Source organism: Panthera leo, chromosome A3, assembly GCF_018350215.1.
Source record: "Panthera leo isolate Ple1 chromosome A3, P.leo_Ple1_pat1.1, whole genome shotgun sequence".
Lineage (NCBI taxonomy): Eukaryota > Metazoa > Chordata > Mammalia > Carnivora > Felidae > Panthera > Panthera leo.
This window is the reverse complement of record NC_056681.1, coordinates 104,438,009-104,459,519: the sequence shown is the minus strand read 5'-3', so window position 1 is coordinate 104,459,519 and position 21,511 is coordinate 104,438,009. Positions and strand designations below refer to the sequence as shown.

Genomic DNA, 21,511 nt, shown 5'->3' with positions numbered 1-21,511 from the left:
CCTCAAATGTTACCTCCTCAGAGATGCCCCCCCCATTCCTATCTATCCTTCATCTCTGTTCTACTTTTGCCCATTCGGCCATGATTCCCTGCCAGACACATATTTCTCTGTTTACTAGTGGTCTGGACTGAGTTGCGTCTCCCCCAAATTCATACGTTGAAGTTCAAAGCCAGTGTGACTACATTTGGAGATAGCGCTCCCGGGAGGTAATGAAGGTAAGGATGAGGTGAGAGGGGTGGGGCACTAATCCGATAGGACTGGTAGCCTTATGAGAAGAGGAAGAGAGATTTCCCCTCCCCCACTTCCTTTCACACCCTCTACACACATATGCTCCAAGGAAAGGCCACGGAACTGTCTGGAACTGTTTCAGGAGCAGGGAACCTGGTTTCCTCTTGACCCCCACAGCATCCGGCCCCATCCTGGGCACCCCACATGCTCTCAGGGGACACCGGGGGACACCCCTCTCCTGGCGTATCCACGGGAGAAATCCAAGGGGCCATCCCTCTGGTTTGTTTCTTGTTTCGGCCGAGACTCAGCCAGATCTCTTAGGAGCCGCCAGAGGCATCACGCCCACCGTGTGCAATTATGGGGCGTGCTGGCAATTAATGGATCTAAATAGCCATTTTGTACAGCTTCCCTCAAAACACTGAGTAGCCTTGCTCAGCCAAACTGAAGCCGACCTGCGTCCATAGCCTCCCTTCCGCCTCTCCCTGGCCTCAGCCCTTCTCTCACTGCTCCAGAGGCTTGTCCTGGACATTACTCATCCCCCACCCCATCGACTGCACTGATTAGCAGGGGCTCAGCGACAAAAGATTTAACCTCTCCATCAAACAAACATTTTTGCCAAAGGAGCCAAGGCATGAGGCTTTAAAAATTTTATTCTAAAAGCTGAATGTTCCAACTCTATACGGCAGCCTGACAAATCACAAACTGGGCTCGCCTCCCAGGGGAGTAAAAGTTCCAGTTCAGGATGCTGACCCCACGCTGCACGGCCCCCTCTGTGCAGGACCCACCTGCACAGAGGGGCTTGTGAAAGGTGGGTCCGAATCTTTAAATCACTGGGCGAAGGCACACCAGGTACCGGGTGAGGGGTGTTTGTTGCCTACCTAGTGCGTGAGCCCGGGGAAGCCCCCTGCGGCTGTGCAAGGGTCCCCTGGAGGCAGCTGCAAAACCTTCCCTTGTGCCTACTTTGCTCAGCCAGCACCCATCTTGGCTCCTCTGGCAGCAAAACTCTGTCCACAGTGCGGACCCCACTGGCTGGCACCAATCCCTCTTACCCAGCTGGCAGATCTCAGCCCTCGCCGGGTCCCTGCTGACCAGGTGACCCCTAGACCTGGAGGTCTCACTGAGGAGTCCCTGTGGGGACCACTGTGGGGCAAAACGCCCCTTCTGTCTGTCAGGGGGTCCTGGGCTTCGAGGTAAGACTCCATCTGAGATTGTGGCTAAGCTGCTTTGAAGCCACTAGATTTGCAACAGTTGAGGCACTGACCTGGGGAGGGAGGGGGCTTTGCCCAAGTCCCCCACCCTACAGCAACAACAACAGGCCTCAGGCTCCTGTCCTGCCTTCCTATCCCACAGAAGCCACCCACAAGGAGCCTGGCTCTCTCCTTCCTTTCCCAGAGCCCCGCCCAGGAGCCTTGGGCCTGTCGGAGGGGAGGACCAGGACTCTACAGAGCACATAAGGAAGGGCGCCTACCGCAATGAAGGGCCTGTTAAGTGCGTTCTCCTCTCCCACTAACTTCTAGTACATGGTTAGTGATGTGTGACGCTGGGGGGAATTTGGGCTAGCACGTTTTTGGCAAGAAATAACAAGAGGTAGGACTTTTAAAGCGCTTACTCTGTGCTGGGCGTTGCTTTACGAGAGTTTACACACAGGCACATATTTAGTCTTTACAGCAGCTCGATGAGGGAGGCTTTGCCCACTTTGGATCTGGACCCAGGCGGCTGCCTCCACTCTGCCTTGCTGACGCCCTCACTGTAAGAGGCAAGGACGTGTCCGTGGCTCCTTGGCCCTGCGGAGTTAGAGACGCATCCAGGACAGGCGTGCCAGAGTTGGTATAGGTCCTGGCTCTGCCACTCCTTGGCTGGATAACTTCAGTGAAGTTACTTACCCTCCCCAAGCCTCAGTTTCCTCATCTACAGAGTGGGCCTGCTGTTGGGGACAAAATTAGGAGATGCCCAAAGATAGCCCTCACTAGATGCGGGCTGCTGTCGTTGTCGTCAGCGTTAGACCTGGAAACTGCCTAGGGATCCCAAGGAACAGACAATTTACAAAGGGTGGCAGACCCTGCCAAGGAGGACGCCAGCCGGGGTACGGAGAGTGTCGGCTGGCCCCCGGCAAAGGCAACAGAGGGCGCTGGGTGGAGATACAGAGCAAGAGAAGAGTAGGAGTAATGGCCACCCCTCGGGCCTGCTCAGAGCCAAGAGGCAGCTGTGGACCCGGCAAGTTCCCAGGCCGCCTCTGTCAGCCAGGGCTGCGAGGCCACCTCAAAGAGGGAAGAGCAGGGCGGTGGGTCAGGCCGTGCACACCTCCATCTGGGCGCCCCTGATTCTCCCCTTCACACTTCTGTCTCTTCACACGCCTATACTCCCATGTCACAATTCAGCCTCCCTGTCCCCTCCCCAGCCAGAGGGGCCTCCCGTCAGAGGGCACCTGCCCAGGGATGTCCTAAAGAGAGGGCCAAGCCCCTGCATCACCTGTGCTCCTGGTGGCCTCATACTGCCTGGCATACAAAGAGTGCTCACTAAATGTGTGGTGATCGCGGCATATAATTTATACTTACTCAACACCTGCTGTTTGCCAGGCAGTGCTGGGCACGCTTTGGGGCCGTAAGTGTATAGACGCAAGTCACTGACACCGTTGGAAAGGCCATATGGGGTGGGGATGGGGACACAGAAAATTTCAGAACAGTGTCACCTAACACAACCCCAAGGGCCAGGGGGCCAGAGCGGTCAGGGAAAGTTCCCAGGGGAGATGGTGCGTCTAATCCAATGCCCCACTTATAGACGAGGAAACAGAGCTCACAAAGGAAGAGTGACTTTTCCAAGTTAATGACAGCATGTCAGTGACTAAGTCAGGGCTGAAAAGCAGCTGTTCTAGGCCCTGGCCACCTAGCCCCTACTGCTCCTTCCAGAGAAAGGCTTCTCAACCTCACTACTGACATTTGGGCCTGATCGTTCTTTCTCGTGGGTCCCGTCCTGTTCGTCGCAGGATGTTCAGCAGCATTCCTGGCCTCTACCCACTAGATGCCAGTAGCACTCTCTCCTCAACTGTGACAATCAAAAATGTCTTCAGACATCACCAGATGGCCACTGAGGTGCCACACTGCCTTCAGCTGAGAGCTACGAGTCTAGAACTTAGGAAATCCGGACTGTGAGAAGAGACACAGCAGCCAAAGTCAAGTTTGGGGCACAGATGTAGACAAAAAGGTCTGGTGTTAGGCTTGCAAACAAGCACCAAGGATTACCAGCCCAGGGTCACTTTTTACTGGTGCCCTACCCTTGGAGTCCCTTAGATTTGAATTCTGCTTTTTAACTTTTCCAAAGTGCTTTAGTTCACTACACCCCTGGGAAGCGGGTAGGGGAAAACATGCTTTTATCCTAATTCTACAGATGAGGAAATTAAGGCTCAAGAATGTTAAAGGTGCCAAAGTCACCCAGTAAGCTAGTGGCCAGACCAGGCTGGAACTCCCCCCACGGAGTCACCCAGAGACAGACACTGACAGGAGACTCAGGACACACAGAAGACCCTTCAGCTTCGGCAGCTACTTCTAGAAGGCTGCATCCCTGGAACCCAGATCTATTAGTTCCTAACAATCCCAGGGGCACTGTAACTCTGGTGTCTCACAGATGGGAACTACGGAAGCTCAGGGGGGACAAGAGACACACACACAACGACATGCAGCCCCATCTAACAGTCCCTTAGACACCGCCTGGCCCATGGGCCTTTCAGGCACTTAAAGGACACCACTCCCCATCAACACGGAACATCTGGAACGTCTAACCCTCGCCCTCTGATGCAGGGAGGCCTGTTTCAGTGAGAGAATGTCTTCAACCACGAATCAGTCCTGTTACTGCCAGTAATCACTCCATTGCTAATCACTGGTGATGCCAATGGCTCACAAAGTTTGCACATTTATTACATGCCAAGAATGGTGCTGGAGGCCTCAGAGCCCCACTGACTAGTTACAAGTCTGCCACGGCCCACTTCGCAGGTGATGAAACCGAGGCTCAGAAAGGGTAAGGAAGCTTTACCGCCAGCACGTGTGGGTGGCAGGATCCCAGCTCAGATTTGACGGACACGGAGGCTCCGCTCCTCCCACCCCCTCAAGACACCACAACTCCAAAGGGCACAGGTGGGTAACTGTACCAGAAAGGAGGCACTCCGTTCGAGCCTGAAGTGGGTTTTTTGTTTTTTTGTTTTTTTTGGTTTTTTTTTAGCAGGTTGAATAAAGTGTCGGTAGTCTCGGGCATACTATCCACCTTGCAAAGAAATCCCTTTTTCCTTAGACGTCACCAAGGCAAACTTCACAGGCCCACACCTGGGAGTTGGGATCAGGTAGGAAGGTTTTGCAGTACCAAGTAGAATGAGGCCACTAGTCCTCCTGGCCCCTGGTGGCCCCACGACAGTCCAGGAAATGGGGAAGATGGATGTAGGGGCTTCCCTGAGCACCAACCACCATCCACACCCACCGAAGACTCCAGGTGGGCAAAAGATAGGGTATACAGGATAGGCTAGTGGCCTGTGGGAGGCGCGGGTCCTCAGGGGATGCTCATCCCCCATCTCACCCCAAGCAAAGGCATTTCCCATTCCCACTAAATCCCCTGTCATAGATTCCCCAGCCAGGGTCACCATCCAGACAAGTGCAGGCCCAGCGTGGGCAATTTTCCTCTCCAAGTAAAATTTAAAGCTCAAGGTGGCACCTCTCAGAACCACCTTGATCACATCCCTTCTCTTTGGGTCCCACGAACTCACCTAGAAAAGGTGTGATGGAGCCTGATGGCTTCTTCGGGGCACATAGCCATGGATTTCAGGTAAAGAGCCGGCTCTGGGCTCTGAAGGCAAAATGGAGGAAGGGCCTTGCTTCAAGCCCTTGTGCCCTGTGCTGCCCTCAGAGGAGTTTGGGGGCACATCCTCAGGCTGGGGGGGGGGGGGGCTGCCGGGAGGTTCAGAGGCAAGGACAGGTTCTTCCTCCCTCTCCTGCTTGGGCCTCTGAGTTTCAGTCCCAGGAGCTGGAGCCTGGCAAGGTCAGCAGAGTGCTGAGGCAGGCAGAATGCCCGTCCTCCTCTGAGAGGACAGCAAGGGAGTGTAGGTGACAGAACAGGACAGGCTGGCCCCACCGTGCAGAGGTACTGGGCTGCAACCGCCTCTTTGGATCTGGGGGTGGGGGGTGGGGGAGGGAAAGTTACAGCCCTGGGGGGTCAAGGTCCCCTTCAGAATGGGTGTGCCCTAGAGGGGCTTCTCCTCTTAACCTGCCCAGAAGTCTTAGGGAGGTGCCAAAGGTTGGGAAGCAGCTGGAAGGGCTCCGGTCAGGGGTCCCAGGGTGACTGTCCACTGTCTGATTTAAGAGTAGGTCTGTCTCCTCAATTAATATTTTATTGGGACAGAAATGTGGTGCCGAGGATTTGGTTACTGAGCCCCTGGGCCTGAGCCTTGCCTAGGGAGGGGGAACTGGATGTGGGCAGGGGGCGAAAGGGGCAACCCCCGTGATGTGGCTGAGGTCTCCTATCATTCGCCATCATAAGGCACCCTGGGCTGAGGATCCTTCCAGTCATCTACACCCCGAGCCACCTCCCCACCAACGGGCGGGCGGCCCAAGCAGGCTGTGCTCACCCGGGGTGGCCCGGACCTGCGGGCCTAGAATGGCTCAGGGTGTCAGCAGGCATCTCGCTCACGCCCACCCTAGCGCCGCAGTCCATCCCCTCCGGTGCTCCTTGGAGCCCCAGGCCTCTCCATCCCCTTAGTTCCAGGCCCAGCCCTCAGGAGTCGGGAGGGGGCGGCGGCTCCGGAGGCCAGAGCCGCTGAGCGCAAAGTGCCCGAGGGCCTCACCTCGCGGGCCCCGCAGACCCGCGCCCGGGAGCGCGACTGCTGCTCCCTCCCTACACACTGCTGGCCCCGGCGGAGGGGCGGATGGCCACGCGTTACCTTCCATGGACATGGGCTCCAGGATGCCGAACTGCTTGAGGACGGCGATGAACAGCAGGACCACCACGGCCATGGCGCACAGCTCCATGCCCTGGATGCCCATGGCGACCCGGGCTGCCTGGGGCCGGGGCGTGCCCCTCGCCCGCGCGTGCCTCGGGAGGCGCCGGGGCCAGTGCAGCCCGCCCGGCCTCTGGGGGAGGCCGCGGCTCACATCCCCCGGCAGGCGGGGCTGCGGGTGTCGACGGGGCCGAGGCCCCGCGAAGGGCGGCGGCGGCGAACTGGGCAGGCCGGGAGGTTGGACGCGGTGCGGCGGCAGAGCCCAAGCGCAACTTTCCGAGTCAGCCGGCAAACTTCGAGGCGCGGCGGCGACGGCGCGGAGCGCAGCTCGGGCGGCCGGCGCGCGCCAGAGACGCCTCCATGGCCGGCGTGGGCGCCGCGCCTCTTTCGCCCCCTCTCCAGCCCCGCGGGCGCGGGGACACGGGGGCGCGGCGACACGGGGGCGCGGCGGCTGCGGGGGTCCCGGGTGCTCCCGGCCGCCCCAGCCTCCATCGCTCCCCGCGCGCTCATTGGCCTAGGCAAGGCGACCACCCGGGGAGGCGTCCCCGGCGCGCCCCCCCCCTCTCCCGCGCGAGCCCGGGAAGGGGCGGAGGGAGGTGGCCCCGCCCCTCACAGCCCAGCCCCCTGACCGAGCCTGGCGCACAGCCTTCGCCACCCGGCCATCCCCCCCGGAGGCCGCGCGGTCGGTGGTTTTACCCAACTGCCCGTACAAGGTGGGGGCTGAGTGGCTGGGGAGGGGGGCCGGAGGCCGGAGAGGAAGGGAGCCGCAGCTTCGCTCTGTGCGGGGAGTCGGAGCTCCAGTCTCCTGGCGGAGGGGTGCAGAGCCTGGCCTCCGCCGCTCACCGCCCCGCGGGCCAGCGCAGAGCGGGCCTTCGGGGGATCGGGGAAGCCCTCTCTCCCTGGGGTATTTCCCACACCATCAGCCCTCGGCTCGAGGTTGAACTTGGCCCTGGTCTGCCGCCCGTTGAAAATAGAAAAGTTGGTATCCAAAGTTATCCAGTTCTGGAAACCCGTGTGCGCTCCAGACTTTTGGAGGGAGTGTGGGCTTTGGTATTAGAGACTACAGAACCGAGTTTCACTCTTGGTTTTGCTGCATGACCTTGGTCGAGTCACGGACTTGCGGACTCCTCTACACGGAGGGGCTGGTGCCTGCCTGCCTTTCCGGATGTGGGAAAGAGCTAAGCGGATGCCAAGTGCACGGGAGTGCTAATTCGTTTGTGGATCGCTCTCTTCCTGCCCAGGGGCGATGTGTAGGAAAGGAAGGAGAAAGGAAGGGGAGAGGTGGGGGCGTGGCAGGGCGGAGCCCGGGATCCACCAAGTATCCGAACTCCCGGACCTGAGGGCGGAAGCCGTGGCTCTCTGCTGCCCCCCGGCGGGCGCTGCACTCCCCAGGTGTCCTCACCAGCCCCCAGCTGAGACGGCGGGAAGAGCGGGCTGCTGTGAACACCAAGTTCCTCAGTTCGCCCGGTGCCTTAGGGAAGGGGGAAATCCAGCCCCGCTCCACGCCTGTTTGGATCTAGAGTCTGAAAAATGGTAGCTTCCATTTATGAACCTCTGCCAAATACTGAACGGGTACTGCTCCCCAGGCACAGAGCTCGGCGCCCGGGTGGGGTGGGAAATCCAGCGTGCACGGCCGGCCGAGGGTCCTTCTGGAGCTGGCGTCCGTGAGCCAAACCTTTAGGTTTACTTGTAATCCTTAAGGGCTCCCCCAGGGCGTTTCTCTTCCCCATTTTACAGTTCAGGAAACCGAGGGCTAGAGGACGGACTGGGGAAGACGCACAGGTGGAGCGCAGGCCTCCCGGATTCTAGTAGATGCTGACGCAGCCTAACGCACGGTTCCAGTGGAAACGGAGGTGAGAGGCTGCCGGGTGTCTTCTGGCCTATGTAGTTCAATCTCACTATTTAACACACCTAGTTAAAAGTCTGTTATTGCAGATATTTTTAAAGAACTGTAAACGCACAGCTTTCAATTGCATTTATGTGGGCATGCGGTGAGTTTTCACTGACCAAAGAGGCAAGAGTTCCAAGCAGAGATGCTAATGATCGCCCGAGAACGCGGCGCTGTTGGAGCACATGAGTTGCTAAAGTGTGTAAGTCTGGAAAGGCTCAAGAGCCTCCTGCACTCTAATTTACACACTTAGGTGCTGAGCAAAATCTAGCCTGTGTCCCAGCTAGTTGCCACCAATCCTCGATCAATGGTCTGGTGGAAAGTACATTAACCTCTAAGCCTGTTTCCTAAAATGGGGATGATAATCCCACCTCTCCAGGGGCTTGTAGGGGATCAAGTGAGACAAGGGCTGGCCTGTGTCACAGGCTCCGATGGCCCCTTATGATGTGTTCTCGGAGCTGGGTGTGTACAGGGTGCCAGGTGTGAAATAGAGAACTGGGCAAGCAAAGGAAGGCATATGGAGGGTCCTCCTGAGGCTGGCCCACCCCTGCTCCCCTGCCTCAGTTTCCCCTGGTGTTCCTGAGCATCTTCCCTGTGAAAGCTTCAATGGCTGCTCATAAACACTGAGCTATAAATGAGACATCGATCCCCTGGCTATGCAGTGTAAAATATTAACGATGCCTAAGTGGATACCAGGGATGAGAGCAGAATGTCCGCTCGGCATTAGCAGCCTGGGCCATGGGCCTAATGGATGGGAAACTGACTCCCCTGCTCTCTCACTAGCTTGGGGCCTGCCAGCTCTGGGGCCAACCAGGTCCACTGAGGCTGGGTTGATGGCCCTATCACACTCCCCTCTTCCACAGGACCTGGACAGGGAAGCTGGCAGACAAGCCCCCAGGCCCCATACATCCTCCCCACACCCACGAAGTGCCAGGCCAGGCCTTTCCCAGCTGCCTGTAGCTCCCCTTCTAGAGGGTCATTTGCCCCATCCCTAACATCCCCCAAGTGCCTCCTTCAGCCAGGAGCATACTGGGTGTTGACAGTGTTCCCTGCTGGCTCCCTGCCTTGGGGGGATGGGGCAGGCTTAGGGGAGGGGCACATATAGAGAAATCTCTGCAGTGCAGGGTGCTGAGGGCTGCTGTAGAGGTAGGGAAAGATGAGGGGCAATGTGGAGGGAGCAGTCGCTCTACCCCAGATGATAGTAGAAGGCTGGGGAGTCCTGAGCCCTCACTTGCAGACCTCAGGGTGTCTGGGAGGCTCTGAGAGGCCTGGTGTCCTGGTCCAATTTAGAAAGTTTTTAGCAACTCAGCCTCAGCTGTTTTGGGGTGGGCTGGGACATACCCCAAACCAAGCCTTGCATCCTGCACCTAAGGTCATGGTCTTCCTATGCCTAGAATACTGATACCGCTCCAGCTCTGCCTCCAGGAAGCCTCCCCAGATTATACCAGCCCTGCATCAACCCCCTTCTCCTCAGAAGCCCCCCGGCCTCTGCTGCCTGAGCCATGCCACTCTGCTGTGTTTGGGCTGTCTGCCCAGACATCTTCCATGCCGTCCCGTGCTTCTCCTTTCTCACCACAGCTGTACTGTCACCTCCTGTGGGTTGGGACCCTGTCAGTTTGACCAACATTCATTGGTTGCCCCAGCCTACTGACTACCTAGCTGCCTAAGGATTTCAAAAGGTCTTTTGACTTTTAAGGGAGGGATTGGACTTCACACATGCTGTTTGAGGGACCCATTCCCGGCAAACAGCCCAGCAAGTTGTTCCTGTCTCAGCCCTCCCGGAGAGCAGGCCACCCTTGGTTCTAGGACATTCTCCTGGGCAGATCAGACATCACTCAACTTATTTCTCCTTCTCATATTTCATAGGAACCAGACAAGAGTGCCCTTGGAATTCCACATCCCGAAGAAACGCCTCTAGGACTCCTCCCCACGGGTGTCCCAAGGCTCTTCAGATGCATCGCTTACAAAGCTGAAGTATCAACCTTCCCCCAAACCTGCCCTTCCTTCAAGCTCCCCATCCTAGGGGCTCAGTCCAAAACCCTGGTCTAGACCGGAATCTTCCTGTCCCATTGCTGCCCAGTCTACCAACACACCTTGGCACTGTGCGCCTTTCTCACCCCTCTCTGCTCCACTGCCCCCAGGCTGGCCACGCCATTGTCCCTTTCTCCTGGACTCGTGATGCCAACCACCAACAGAGTGACCATCTCCACTCTGTCCTCCTCCTATCTCTTCCCCCCATTCAGCTACCAGAGTGGTCATCTCAAGATGGACATCAGGGCCTGCTTTTCCCTTGTTTACAACCCCTAGTGGCTCTCTGACTCAACCCTGGTTATGTTTGCCTGGATTTGACGACAGCCGTCCAATTTCCTTTGTGGAACCCCTTGCTCCTGCCAGCCTCAGGCCAATGATTTTGGAGATTTGGGGATATAACTGGTCAATCACCACCAATTCCTCTTTTCCCACTGCACACCACCCCTCCACTGTCACAGGGATTGGTTCAAGGATGGGTACCAGCTGGGGGCCAAGACAATGAGAGACCTCCATGAGTGGCCCTGGGACAAGCAGGAAAGAGGCACTCTCTTTCACTATGGTAGCTAAATGACCACCCTGCCACCATGTGGGGACAGCAAGCTGGAGAATGAGGTTATTTCTTGAGAAAGCAGGATGAATGAATAGCCCAAGTTCAGTTGACAATGTTATATGCCTTGACCCAGCTGTGCCTGATGGCACAGCTAAACCCGTATCTTTCAGTTACAGGAGCTAATAAATCCCCCTACTGTTGCTTAAGCCAGTGTGAGTTGGGTTGCTGGTTCTCTGCAACCCAGAGACCAAAATCCTTAACACGGCCCATAAGGGCAGCTGACATTTACTAAGCACTTACTACGTACCAAGCACTTCAACACCACTCAGCTTCTTCATTTCTCGCAGCTCCCAATAAGGTAGGGATTTGATAAGAGGAAGAGATCGAAGCACGCAGTGGTTCATTCTGTGCTTAAGGGCACACAGCAGATAATACACAGCGTCAGGGTTTGAACCCAAACGATCCAGCTCCACAGCCTGCGATTTTAATTCAATCCTGCCATGCCCCACTAGACCAGTGTGGTTGGGCCCTTCCTCTCCTTCCAGCTCACATGACCCCAGCCATGCTTGCAGCTACCTGAGTGGGCCCCACTCTCCCACCTCTAGATCTCTGGGCATGCTCTTCCCTGAGCCATCAATGCTCTTCTTCCTCCTCCTCTTCCTTTTCACCCAGCTAATTAGTGCCTACTTATCCTTTGGTTCTCGGCTTAAGCGTCACTTCTGCCAAGTAGCTTCCTTGACCTGCTCCCCCTTATTAGTCTCCACCACACCCCCCATCCTCTTCCCTCTTTATAGTTCTCACTGTGTGAGTTTAGCTATTTCTTTCTGTGTTCATTTATTTGTTTCTGTTCTCCCACTGGATTGGAAACTTCCTGAAGGTATAAGTATTACCTGCCTCAACGAATTTATGAAATAATTAATGGACTATCAGGTGATGCTTTTCCTCCAACTATTTTAGCAGAGGCTATCCTGGTGTCACTAGCAGGAGCACTGGACTGGGAGTCCAAGAGAACCAGGGCCAAGTCCCTAGTTCCAACCCTAACCTGTCAGCAGAGTTGGCTAAGGCACACCACCTCTCTGAGCCTTCCTTTCCTTCTTTTAAAATGTGGCCACTTGATGACATTTACCTGCCTGTCAGTAAGCTCTGAGAACCTGAAAAGCTGATGGATGTGAAAACATCCCAAGACAGGCATGATGGGCCCTGTTCCCGGAGATGCTCCTTCCTCAGAGCCAGGACAACCTAGGAAGTGACACCAAAGGAGCCTACTTCTCTCTGCTTTATGGTATTGCCCAACTCTTCCAATCAAACCCACCCCTGGGGGCCACACAGAACCCATCCACACAGTCTCTGCTCTGGCCCAACTTCAGATGAAGTGTGGGAGGTTTGTGGCAACAGGTAACAGAAAACCTCCATTCCTTTAGCTTAACCCATAAGGGACCGTACAGTGTCACACACAGAAGTCCAGCAGGAGGGTGGCACCAGGGACAATCAGCTCAGATCCAGTAGTATCATTAAGGACCTGGGCTCATGTATCTACCTACATACACCTCCAGCCTCAAATCATCAACCTTACTCCTGCTCCCCTCATGACCACAAGATGGATGCCTAATTCCAGACATCACATCCTGACATGACAATGTCCTGGGAAAAAAGAAGGGACCATCTCTTCCTATGTCTCCTTTTTTATAGTGAAGAAGACTTACCCATTAACAACTGGGTTAATTCTTCTCATGAACAATTCCTCATGTTTCATGGCTGGAATTATTTCACATGTGATGCCTAAATCTGTTGTCAGTGAGAGGAATGAGACCACCACTGCAGGAGAGTCTGCTAGCTCTCCACCAAAACTCATTCTCTCTTCTACAGCAAAAAGTATTAACTAGACACATGTTTGCCCAGTGGTGACAGCATTTCTCTGACCCCTTTGTAATCAGGTGTGGCCATGTGACTAAATTTTTGCCAGTGGAAGTAATGGGTGCTGCTTTGGGGATGGAGGCCCTAAGTCAGTGAGTGAGTCTCTAACTCATTCTGTCTTCTCTTTTCCTGCTGGCTAGAACCCAGACATGTCAATGACCAGCCTCAGCCATGTAGATCACGACAAGTCTGGAAGGGGAGGAGAGAGTGGAGCCATAAGATGGAAGGGACTTGGGTCCCTGAATGACCGCATGGAACAGAACTGCCCACCAGCCTGGAACACTCACCCTGAGATGTTAAGGGAGAAAGAAATAAAAAAACTCTCTTAAAAGAAAGAGAGAAATGAGTTGAGACCTGGCTATTTTGAAAATAGAGGTAGAAGGGAAGAGGGAGACACCATATACTGAAGGCTTCACAATGTTGGGAAAGCAAACACTTTTGGGCCAAACTATAGAAATAAGATTGTTGCAAAAAGCATTTTTCAAAAGTCCTTTGAGATTTATCAGCCAAACAAAGATGGCCTCAAGTGAGACACAACAGGTACAAGGAATCCAGGAAATAAAGCAGCTATGGGAGAACCATATTCAGAAAAGAACTTTGGTAGTGGTTCCTGAACACAAAACTGACTAGAAGTAAATGGACCAGAAACTGACCAGGTGTTTGAGGGAATTACATTGTGGTAGAAGCCAGAAGTCCGGCTCCCAAAAGCCTGTGAATAATCGAGACCTACAATAACTCTGGGCCCTTCTAACTTGCACTAGCAGAAAACTTGGAAAGCTCTATGGCCCTAAAGGAGGACACACTTCCCAACACCTAACTTGAAATGTGGCTGAGAGGGAAATGGGCAGGGAATGGAAGGCAAGGCTGGGACCGTGGAGGACAGCAGGCAAGGTGCTGGACCCAAAGAACAGAACTAAGGTAGGTAGTTAAGCTTTCTCATTCCACTGCCAGGGTGGATAGCCCGAGGATCCTCACTATCCAAATCGACACATATCTGAATTCAGATATGAAAGTTATTGTAGTAATGTCAGGTCATGGGCAGTATACTGTATCATCCAAATCTACCAGATTCCTGAGTTTTAGATAACAAGTATGAGAATTCATGAACGAAATGTATTTCAGAAAATTATCTGAATCTGTTCAGTTCTTAAGTTCAGATATGAAGAAGTTGGCAGAGCCACAAGGTGGAAGGCACCTGGGCCCTGCATGGAGTAGAGCCATTCACCAACCTGCACGCCCACCTCAGGATGGTCACAGGAGAGAGAAATAAACTTCTTTGTCCTTAGGCCATTGAGTTTTGAGAGTCTCATTGCTATAGCACCTGATCTAACCTAATTAATGCAAACATGATGATTCAGATCAATCAGGACCAGGGCAAGGGAGAAGGCCCAGCTCTACTTGTAGCTAAAGGAGGAAGGGAGACACTTGAACCTGGGGCCAGAACCAGAGCTCTCTAATGAGGGACAAAGTAAGGGGTAGTTTGGGACAGACAAGCTACCATGTCTGTCTCTTTGTAGTATCTAGGCCCAAGGCCCACAGTCTTATCACCCTACCGACTGAGTAAAGTGATATCAAGTCAAGAGAGTCGACTTCCTCCAATGCAGGACTTTAAAAAGGCTTTAGACTGTGTCTTACCAACCTTTACTGATGCTCTCTCCTTGGGTGGGTCTTAGACAAGTCAATGCCACAAATATTTATTGAGCCCTTACTCTGTGGGTGGTCCTGATGAGCGTTCTACATAGTCAGTTTTTTGTGAAGATCTTTCTTAGATGGGCTATTAGGAAAGTTCCTCAAGGCTGAGAATATTCACTGCCGTTGTCTGAGCCAGGTATCTGCTAGATGCTTTAAAAGAATTATCATCCTCATGTCAACCCTAATTATGGAGGAAATGAGACCATTTACCCCTATGACAGAGAATTCTGGTTGCATAGACTTAGGATCTGTTCTTCCTTTCTTTCTCTCTAGCAGAATCCTCATTTTGTGGGGGGCAACAATGTGTTCTGCTAAAAAAAAGAAAAGCATTTCCCAGCTTCCTTTGTGGCTAGAGATGGCCATATGACACAGTCTGGGCCAATGAGATATAAGCAGAAATCATTGGGTGATTTCTAGGAAACTACCTTAAAGAAAGTAAGACAGACTCAGCTGGCATATGCCTTTTTGCCATTTCTCCTCAGTCTTTTCTGGAATGGTTTATGATGGCTGTACCTGAAGCCATGAGAGAAGGACACAGGTTCCTAAATTATGACTTGAGTTGCCAAACTAAACCTAACAACTCCCTACCTCTGGATTTTTCATTGCTTGACAAAACTAAACCCTGGTCTCATTTAAATCACCATTACTTATGAAGGAAACAATCAGCAAAACTAAAAGGCAACCAACAGAATGGAAGAAGATACTTACAAATGACATATAAGATAAAGGGTTAGTATCCAAAATCTACAAAGAACTTCTCAAACTCAACACCCAAAAAATGAATAATCCAGTGAAGAAATGGGCAAAAGACATGAATAGACACTTCTCCAAAGAAGACATCCAGATGGCCAACCGACACATGAAAAAATGCTCAACATCACTCATCATCAGGGAAATACATATCAAAACCACAATGAGATACCACCTCACACCCGTCAGAATGGCTAACATTAACAACTCGGGCAACAACAGATGTTGGCGAGGATGCGCTGAAAGAGGATCTCTTTTGCAATGCTGGTGGGAATGCAAACTGGTGCGGCCACTCTGGAAAACAGTATGGAGGTTCCTCAAAAAATTAAAAATAGAACTACCCTACGACCCAGCAATTGCACTAGTAGGTATTTATCCAAGGGATACATGTGTGCTGTTTCGAAGGGGCACATGCACCCCCATGTTTATAGCAGCACTATTGACAATAGCCAAAGTATGGAAAGAGCCCAAATGTCCATTGACAACGAGTGGATAAAGAAGATGTGGTATGTATGTATGTATGTATGTATGGTGAGGACTGGGGCCAAGAAAAACAGCCCAATCATTGGGCTGGAGGGTGGAGCAACCTGGAGGTGGGGAGGAGAAGGGCAGAACAAACAGCTGGAGCCCTCAGTTGGGGATTAAACCTTTAGAAGGAAGCTCCCAGTCACAAGACTGGCAACTGGCAAGGAACAGGCAGACATCAGGCAAGGCAGGGACCTCAAAAAGCCAATGTGGTCAGCACAGGAGGTGGATGGGGAGGCAGGGGTTGTGAGGCACACCACCCATCTCTCTGTGACACTGCCTTCAGAGCATATTAAAAAAATAAATAAATCACCATTACTTAGGTTTTCTGTTCCACGAAGCTGAGGAGAAATTGAGGCTTCAGAAATGTACACCAAGTGCTCAACATTGGTAAGAGGCAGAGCTGGGGTTTGAATGTACTCTGAAGCCTGGAGGCGGAGAAGCCCATGATGATAACAGGGAAGAGCTGGGGTGAAAGATGAAGGTAGCCTGCACCCAGGTAGTGGCAGAAAGGAGGGAGCCTCACTGAGAGAAATGAAGGAAGCTGACAGATTCTGTATGTTCCAAATGCAGCCTGGGAGGAAAAACTATAGATTTTAACAGTCTGCTCAAACAATGATTTTGTCATAACTTACATTTTTAACAAAATCTAAAAAAATATTGAGGGGTGCCTGGGTGGCTCAGTCTGTTAAGTATCTGACTCTTGATTTCAACTCAGGTCATGATCTCGTGGTTTGTGAGCTTGAGCCCCACATCAGGCTCTGTACTGACAGTGTGGAGCCTGCTTGGGTCTCTCTCTCTCTCTCTCTCTCTCTCTCTCTCTGCCTCTCTCAAAAGAAATACTGAGATCGTTTTTAAATGGCAGTGTAGCATGGTGGTTAATAGTGCAGGCTTTGGGGCGCCTGGGTGGCTCAGTCGGTTAAGCATCCGACTTCGGCTCAGGTCATGACCTCGCAGTCTGTGGGTTCGAGCCCCAGGTCGGGCTCTGTGCTGACAGCTCAGAGCCTGGAGCCTGTTTCGGATTCCGTGTCTCCCTCTTTCTCTGACCCTCCCCTGTTCATGCTCTCTCTCTCTCTCTGTCTCAAAAATAAATAAATCTTAAAAAAAAATTTTAAAAATAGTGCAGGCTTTGAAAACAGACTGTCTAGATTCAAATCCTGGCTTTTCTACTTATTAGACATGTGACCTTGGGCAAGTAACTTAGCCTCAACAAGACTCAGTTCTGCAACTATAAATGGGAATGATAATACATATATCACAGAGTGAGTATGAGGGTAACATAAATTAGTGCATGTAAAGCACTTAGAACAGTGCCTTTCACCCATTTGAGGTATCCAACAGGGGATGAAGCTTCTGTTGTTATCACAAAGAAAGGATTCATCGTACATCCTGTTGACACTCAGAGACCAAGCAGGAACATAGGTGAGTTTAAAAACATCTGTGTTGGGGCGCCTGGGTGGCTTGGTCGGTTGGGCGTCCGACTTCGGCTCAGGTCATGATCTCATGGACCGTGGGTTCGAACCCCGCATCGGGCTCTGTGCTGACAGCTCGGAGCCTGGAGCCTGTTTCAGATTCTGTGTCTCCCTCTCTCTCTGCTCCTCCCCTGTTCATGCTCTGTCTCTCTCTGTCTCAAAAATAAATAAACGTTAAAAAAAATTAAAAAAATAAATACATCTGTGTTTTTATTTGTCTTTAATTTTTTTAATGTTTATTTATTTTTGAAGGAGAGATAGAGAGAGACAGAGCGTGAGCAGGGTAGGGGCAGAGAGAGAGGGAGACATAGAATCGGAAGCAGGCTCCAGGCTCGGAGCCGTCAGCACAGAGCCCGATGTGGGCCTCGAACTCACAAACTGCGAGATCATGACCTGAGCCGAAGTCGGACGCTTAACCGACTGAGCCACCCAGGCGCCCCACATCTGTGTTTTTAACCATACAAATGACATCACCTCTCTCAGCCCCTGTGAATGCAGGAAAGGAAGATTCCAGTTACGATGAGTAGCTGGCATCAGACTTACCTTACCAATGAAAACAACTGTAAAGTCTAGACAAAACATGTAAAGCAACTATATGTAGACACTGGACATCAATTAACATAGGGTAATGATCCTTGAGAATCACACTAAATGATCCCCACATTCATTTCTTCTTTATTTCTGAGCATATTTTCCAAAGTGCTGAGCAGCAGAACATCCTAGCACTGTTGGTCACACTGGATTCAGGAGATAGAGATAAGACTTCGAGACTGCCAAGGTGGCCATGATTTGAGAGGGCAGGAGTCTGGAAATGAGGGAGCCACAGAAAAGGAGCAGCCCCCAAAATCTATGAAAATATCCCTCGGGTCAATTGTTAGGCTGTTCATGAGCAGAGAGAGACTCCGGGAGGGCTTACAGAAAATAGCGGTCGGGGGGACTGAAATCTCCTAGAACTGTGAGAAAATATCAAGGGTTGAGCCCAGCCAAACACTGGTGAACAACTTAGGCTTTCTGTTGAGGTCCCAGAAAAGCCATAGTTTAGGATTAAGGTAATTCCTCAAGAGAACGGCTACACTTCATAAATAAGAAAAAAGCTGAAACAGGCGTATGTTAACAAAGCCTAAAAGCAAGCTTGGACAAGAGGAGTGTGATTTGCCAGGAGGTTAACTCCTGAACAAAACTCAACACTCTTTTGAGGGAGAGAAGGTAACCCAGAGCCTCTACAACTTACCATTCACATGCATAACAAACACATCATTCAGCATGCAATAAAAAATTGCTAGACATATGAAGAAGGAAAAGTGGCTTATCATGCACTTAATAGAAGCCTACAGAGATGACCCAGATTTTGGAGTTAGCAGATAAGGACTTCAAAATAACTACAATTAGTATATTTCCAAAAATAGAAAAGGAAATGGACCAAATGAATCCAAAGATGAAGTTTAAATTTTAACAGAGAATTGGGATCTTGCACCATTATGGTTGATCGGGGAAGCAGAACCACTATGAGAGATAGAGAATAAAGGCTTTATTATAAGAATGAGACCTTACACAATTGGGGGAGTGGGGTAAGAAGTCTATGGAAGGCTGTTGCCTCCACATATGCCTGAAGTTGCTGTAGGTCAGCAAGACCAGAATATAGGGGAAAAGGCTGGATGCGAAGGGAGAAAAAGTGAGAACAAACTGGAACCCATATCTATCTCTTACTGCCTTTAACACTGATGACAACGGTGACGTGCAGGAGAAGCACTGTCCACCACATGAAGCTGCACATGTGTCTGACCCATTATTCAATAAAAAACTTCTTTTTTCTTTTTATTTTTTTTTTAAATTTTTAATGTTTATTATCTTTGAGAGAGAGAAAGAGAGAGCAAGCAGGGAAGGGGCAGAGAGAGAGGGAGACACAGAATTGGAAGCAGGCTCCAGGCTCTGAGCTGTCAGCACAGAGCCCAATGCGGGGCTAGAACTCATAGACTACGAGATCATGACCTGAGCTGTATGTAGTTGGCCGCCCAACCTACTAAGCCATGCAGGCACTCCTCTTTTTTTTTTTTTTTTTTAATGTTTAAAACATTTATATTTAGAGTTAGCCAGCTGGACTCAGTTTAGATGATCCCAATTTTGTGGGCAACATCCAAAGCATCATAGTCAGGAGCCCGTCGAACATATGCTTTCTTTTCTCCACCAGGCCTGATCAGAGTGTTGACCTTGGCCACGTCAATGTCATAGAGCTTCTTCACAGCCTGTTTGATCTGGTGCATGTTGGCCTTGACATCCACAATGAACACAAGAATGTTGTTGTCTTCTATTTTCTTCATGGCTGACTTGGTAGTCAGGGGGAACTTGATGATGGCACAGTGGTCAAGCTTGTTTCTCCTGGAGGCGCTCTTTCAAGGATATTTGGGCTGCCTTCAGAGACACAATATCTTGGGCCATCGGAATGTAGGTGACGTGTGGATCTTTTTTTTATGACTGCGGATGCCTTTCAGCACTGCTTTCTTGCACTTCAATGCCTTTGCTTTGGCTTTGGCTTTGGCTTTGGCTTTGGCTTTGGGAGGGGCAGGGGCTTCCTTCTTCACCTTCGGCGCCATCTTCGTGAAAGGGCTCAATAAAAAATTTCAAGGCATGCCACGAAAGAAGAAAATGTGACTCATGCTTAAGGGGGAAAAAAATAGCCAATAGAAGCTATCTCTGAGCATTGCTAGATGTTGAATTTAGCAGATAAAGACTTCAAAGCAGCTATTATGAATATATTCAAAGAACTAAAGAAAGTCATTTTTAAAGACATAAAGGAAAGTGTGACTGATGACTTAGTGGATGAAGAATCTCAATGTAGTGGCAGAAAACATAAAAAAACTGGATGAAAATTCTGAAGATGGAAAATGAAATAACTGAAATTTTAAAATTCATTAGAAGGGGGGTGCCTGGGTTGCTCAGTCGGTTAAATGTCCTACTTCAGCTCAGGTCATGATCTTGCGATTCATGGGTTTGAGCCCCGCATCAGGATCTGTGCTGACAACTCAGAGCCTGGTGCCTGCTTCAGATTCTGTCTCTCTCTTTCTCTTCCCCTCCCCCACTTGTGCTCGCTCTCTCTCTCTCTCTCTCTCTCCTCAAAAATAAACATTAGGTATGCCTGGGTGGCTCAGTCAGTTGAGTGTCCAACTTCAGCTCAGGTCATGATCTCATGGTCCATGAGTTCAAGCCCCACATTGGGCTCTGTGTGACAGCTCAGAGCCAGGAGCCTGCTTCAGATTCTGTGTCTCGTTCTCTCTGTGCACCTCCCCTGCTCACACTCTGTCTCTCTCTCTCAAAAATAAACATTAAAAAATTTTTAAAAAAATAAATAAACATTTAACAAATTAAAAAAATTTTTTTACATTTATATATTTTTGAGAGACAGACAGAGACAGAGCACAAGTGGGGGAGGGGCAGAGAGAGAAGGAGACAGAATCCGAAGCAGGCTCCAGGCTCCGAGCTGTCAGCACAGAGCCCGATACGGGGCTCAAACCCACAAACCATGAGATCATGACCTGAGCTGAAGTCGGATGCTCAACTGACTGAGACACCCAGGTGCCCCTGCAAAAATTTTTTAAATAAAACTCATTAGAAGGACTCAACAGCAGACTTGAGCTAGCAGAAGAAAGTGTCAGTAAACTTGAAGATAGATGAATAGAAATTATCCTATATGAAGAAAAGAGAGAAAAAACATTGAAGAAAATGGAAATGAGTCTCAGATACCTTTAGGCCAACATTAAACATATCAATATATATGTGATGAAATTCCCAGAAGAATAAAAGAGAGAGAGAGAAGCAAAAAAAAAAAAAAAGAAAAAAAAAAGAAAAAAAAAAGAAAGAAAGACAAAGAAAAAGAAAAAAATTTTTGAAGAAATAATAGCCAAAAATTCCCAAATTTGATGAAAAGCATAAATATCCAGATCCAAAAAGCTGAAAGAACTCCAAATATGAAAAGCATGAAGATATCCCCACCTATCCACATCACAATCAAACAGTTGAAATACAAAGACAAAGAGAAAATCTTGAAAGCAGCAAGAGAAAAATGACACATCACATACAGGGAACAATATGATTAATAGCTGTCTTCTCATCAGAAATAATGGAAACAGCTGGAAAGCAGTAGAATAACATACTCAAGGTGCTGAAAGGAAAAAAAAACCTATCTGCCAAAAATTCTCTTTTTTAATTTATTTTTCTTTTTCTTATCTTTTCTTTTTTTATGTTCATTATCTTTGAGAGAATGACAGAGTACAAGCAGGGGAGGGGCAGAGAGAGAGAGGGAGACACAGAATCTGAAGCAGGCTCCAGGCTCTGAGCTGTCAGCACAGTGCCTGACTCAAGGCTTGAAATCGTGAACTGCGAGATCATGACCTGAGCCGAAGTCGGGCTCTTAACTGACAGCCACCCAGGAGCCCCAGCCAAAAATTCTTTGTTTAGCTGAAACCATCCTTCAAAAATGAAGACAAAATAGA

The 21,511-nt window shown here is 50.7% G+C and overlaps 1 protein-coding gene, 1 long non-coding RNA gene and 1 pseudogene across 6 annotated transcripts in view; 1 reads left to right on the top strand and 2 right to left on the bottom strand.

Annotated features, from left to right (window-relative positions):
- Nucleotides 1–21,511, bottom strand: part of KCNIP3 (potassium voltage-gated channel interacting protein 3) — an 87,595-nt gene that overhangs the window by 18,938 nt on the left and 47,146 nt on the right. The window contains exon 1 of one of the 3 annotated variants that reach the window (XM_042933104.1): nt 6,146–6,248. The exons of 1 other annotated variant lie outside the window; for it this stretch is intronic. In XM_042933104.1, the coding sequence (XP_042789038.1) occupies nt 6,146–6,248 (103 nt within the window). Of the gene's footprint in view, nt 1–6,145; nt 6,249–21,511 lie in introns of those variants that run through there. One more of the 3 variants, XM_042933103.1, reaches the window with a different exon arrangement.
- Nucleotides 6,831–12,883, top strand: LOC122216364. Of its 3 annotated transcripts, XR_006200857.1 has the most exons (4): nt 6,933–7,180; nt 7,940–8,055; nt 9,957–10,064; nt 12,726–12,883. It is a non-coding gene; the product is annotated as an uncharacterized LOC122216364 (long non-coding RNA). The 3 variants fall into 3 exon arrangements; XR_006200858.1 differs by lacking the exons at nt 6,933–7,180; nt 12,726–12,883 and adding an exon at nt 6,831–6,915 and having other exon boundaries at nt 9,957–10,877; XR_006200856.1 differs by lacking the exon at nt 12,726–12,883 and having other exon boundaries at nt 6,934–7,180; nt 9,957–10,877.
- LOC122216363 lies at nt 19,130–19,615 on the bottom strand (annotated as a pseudogene).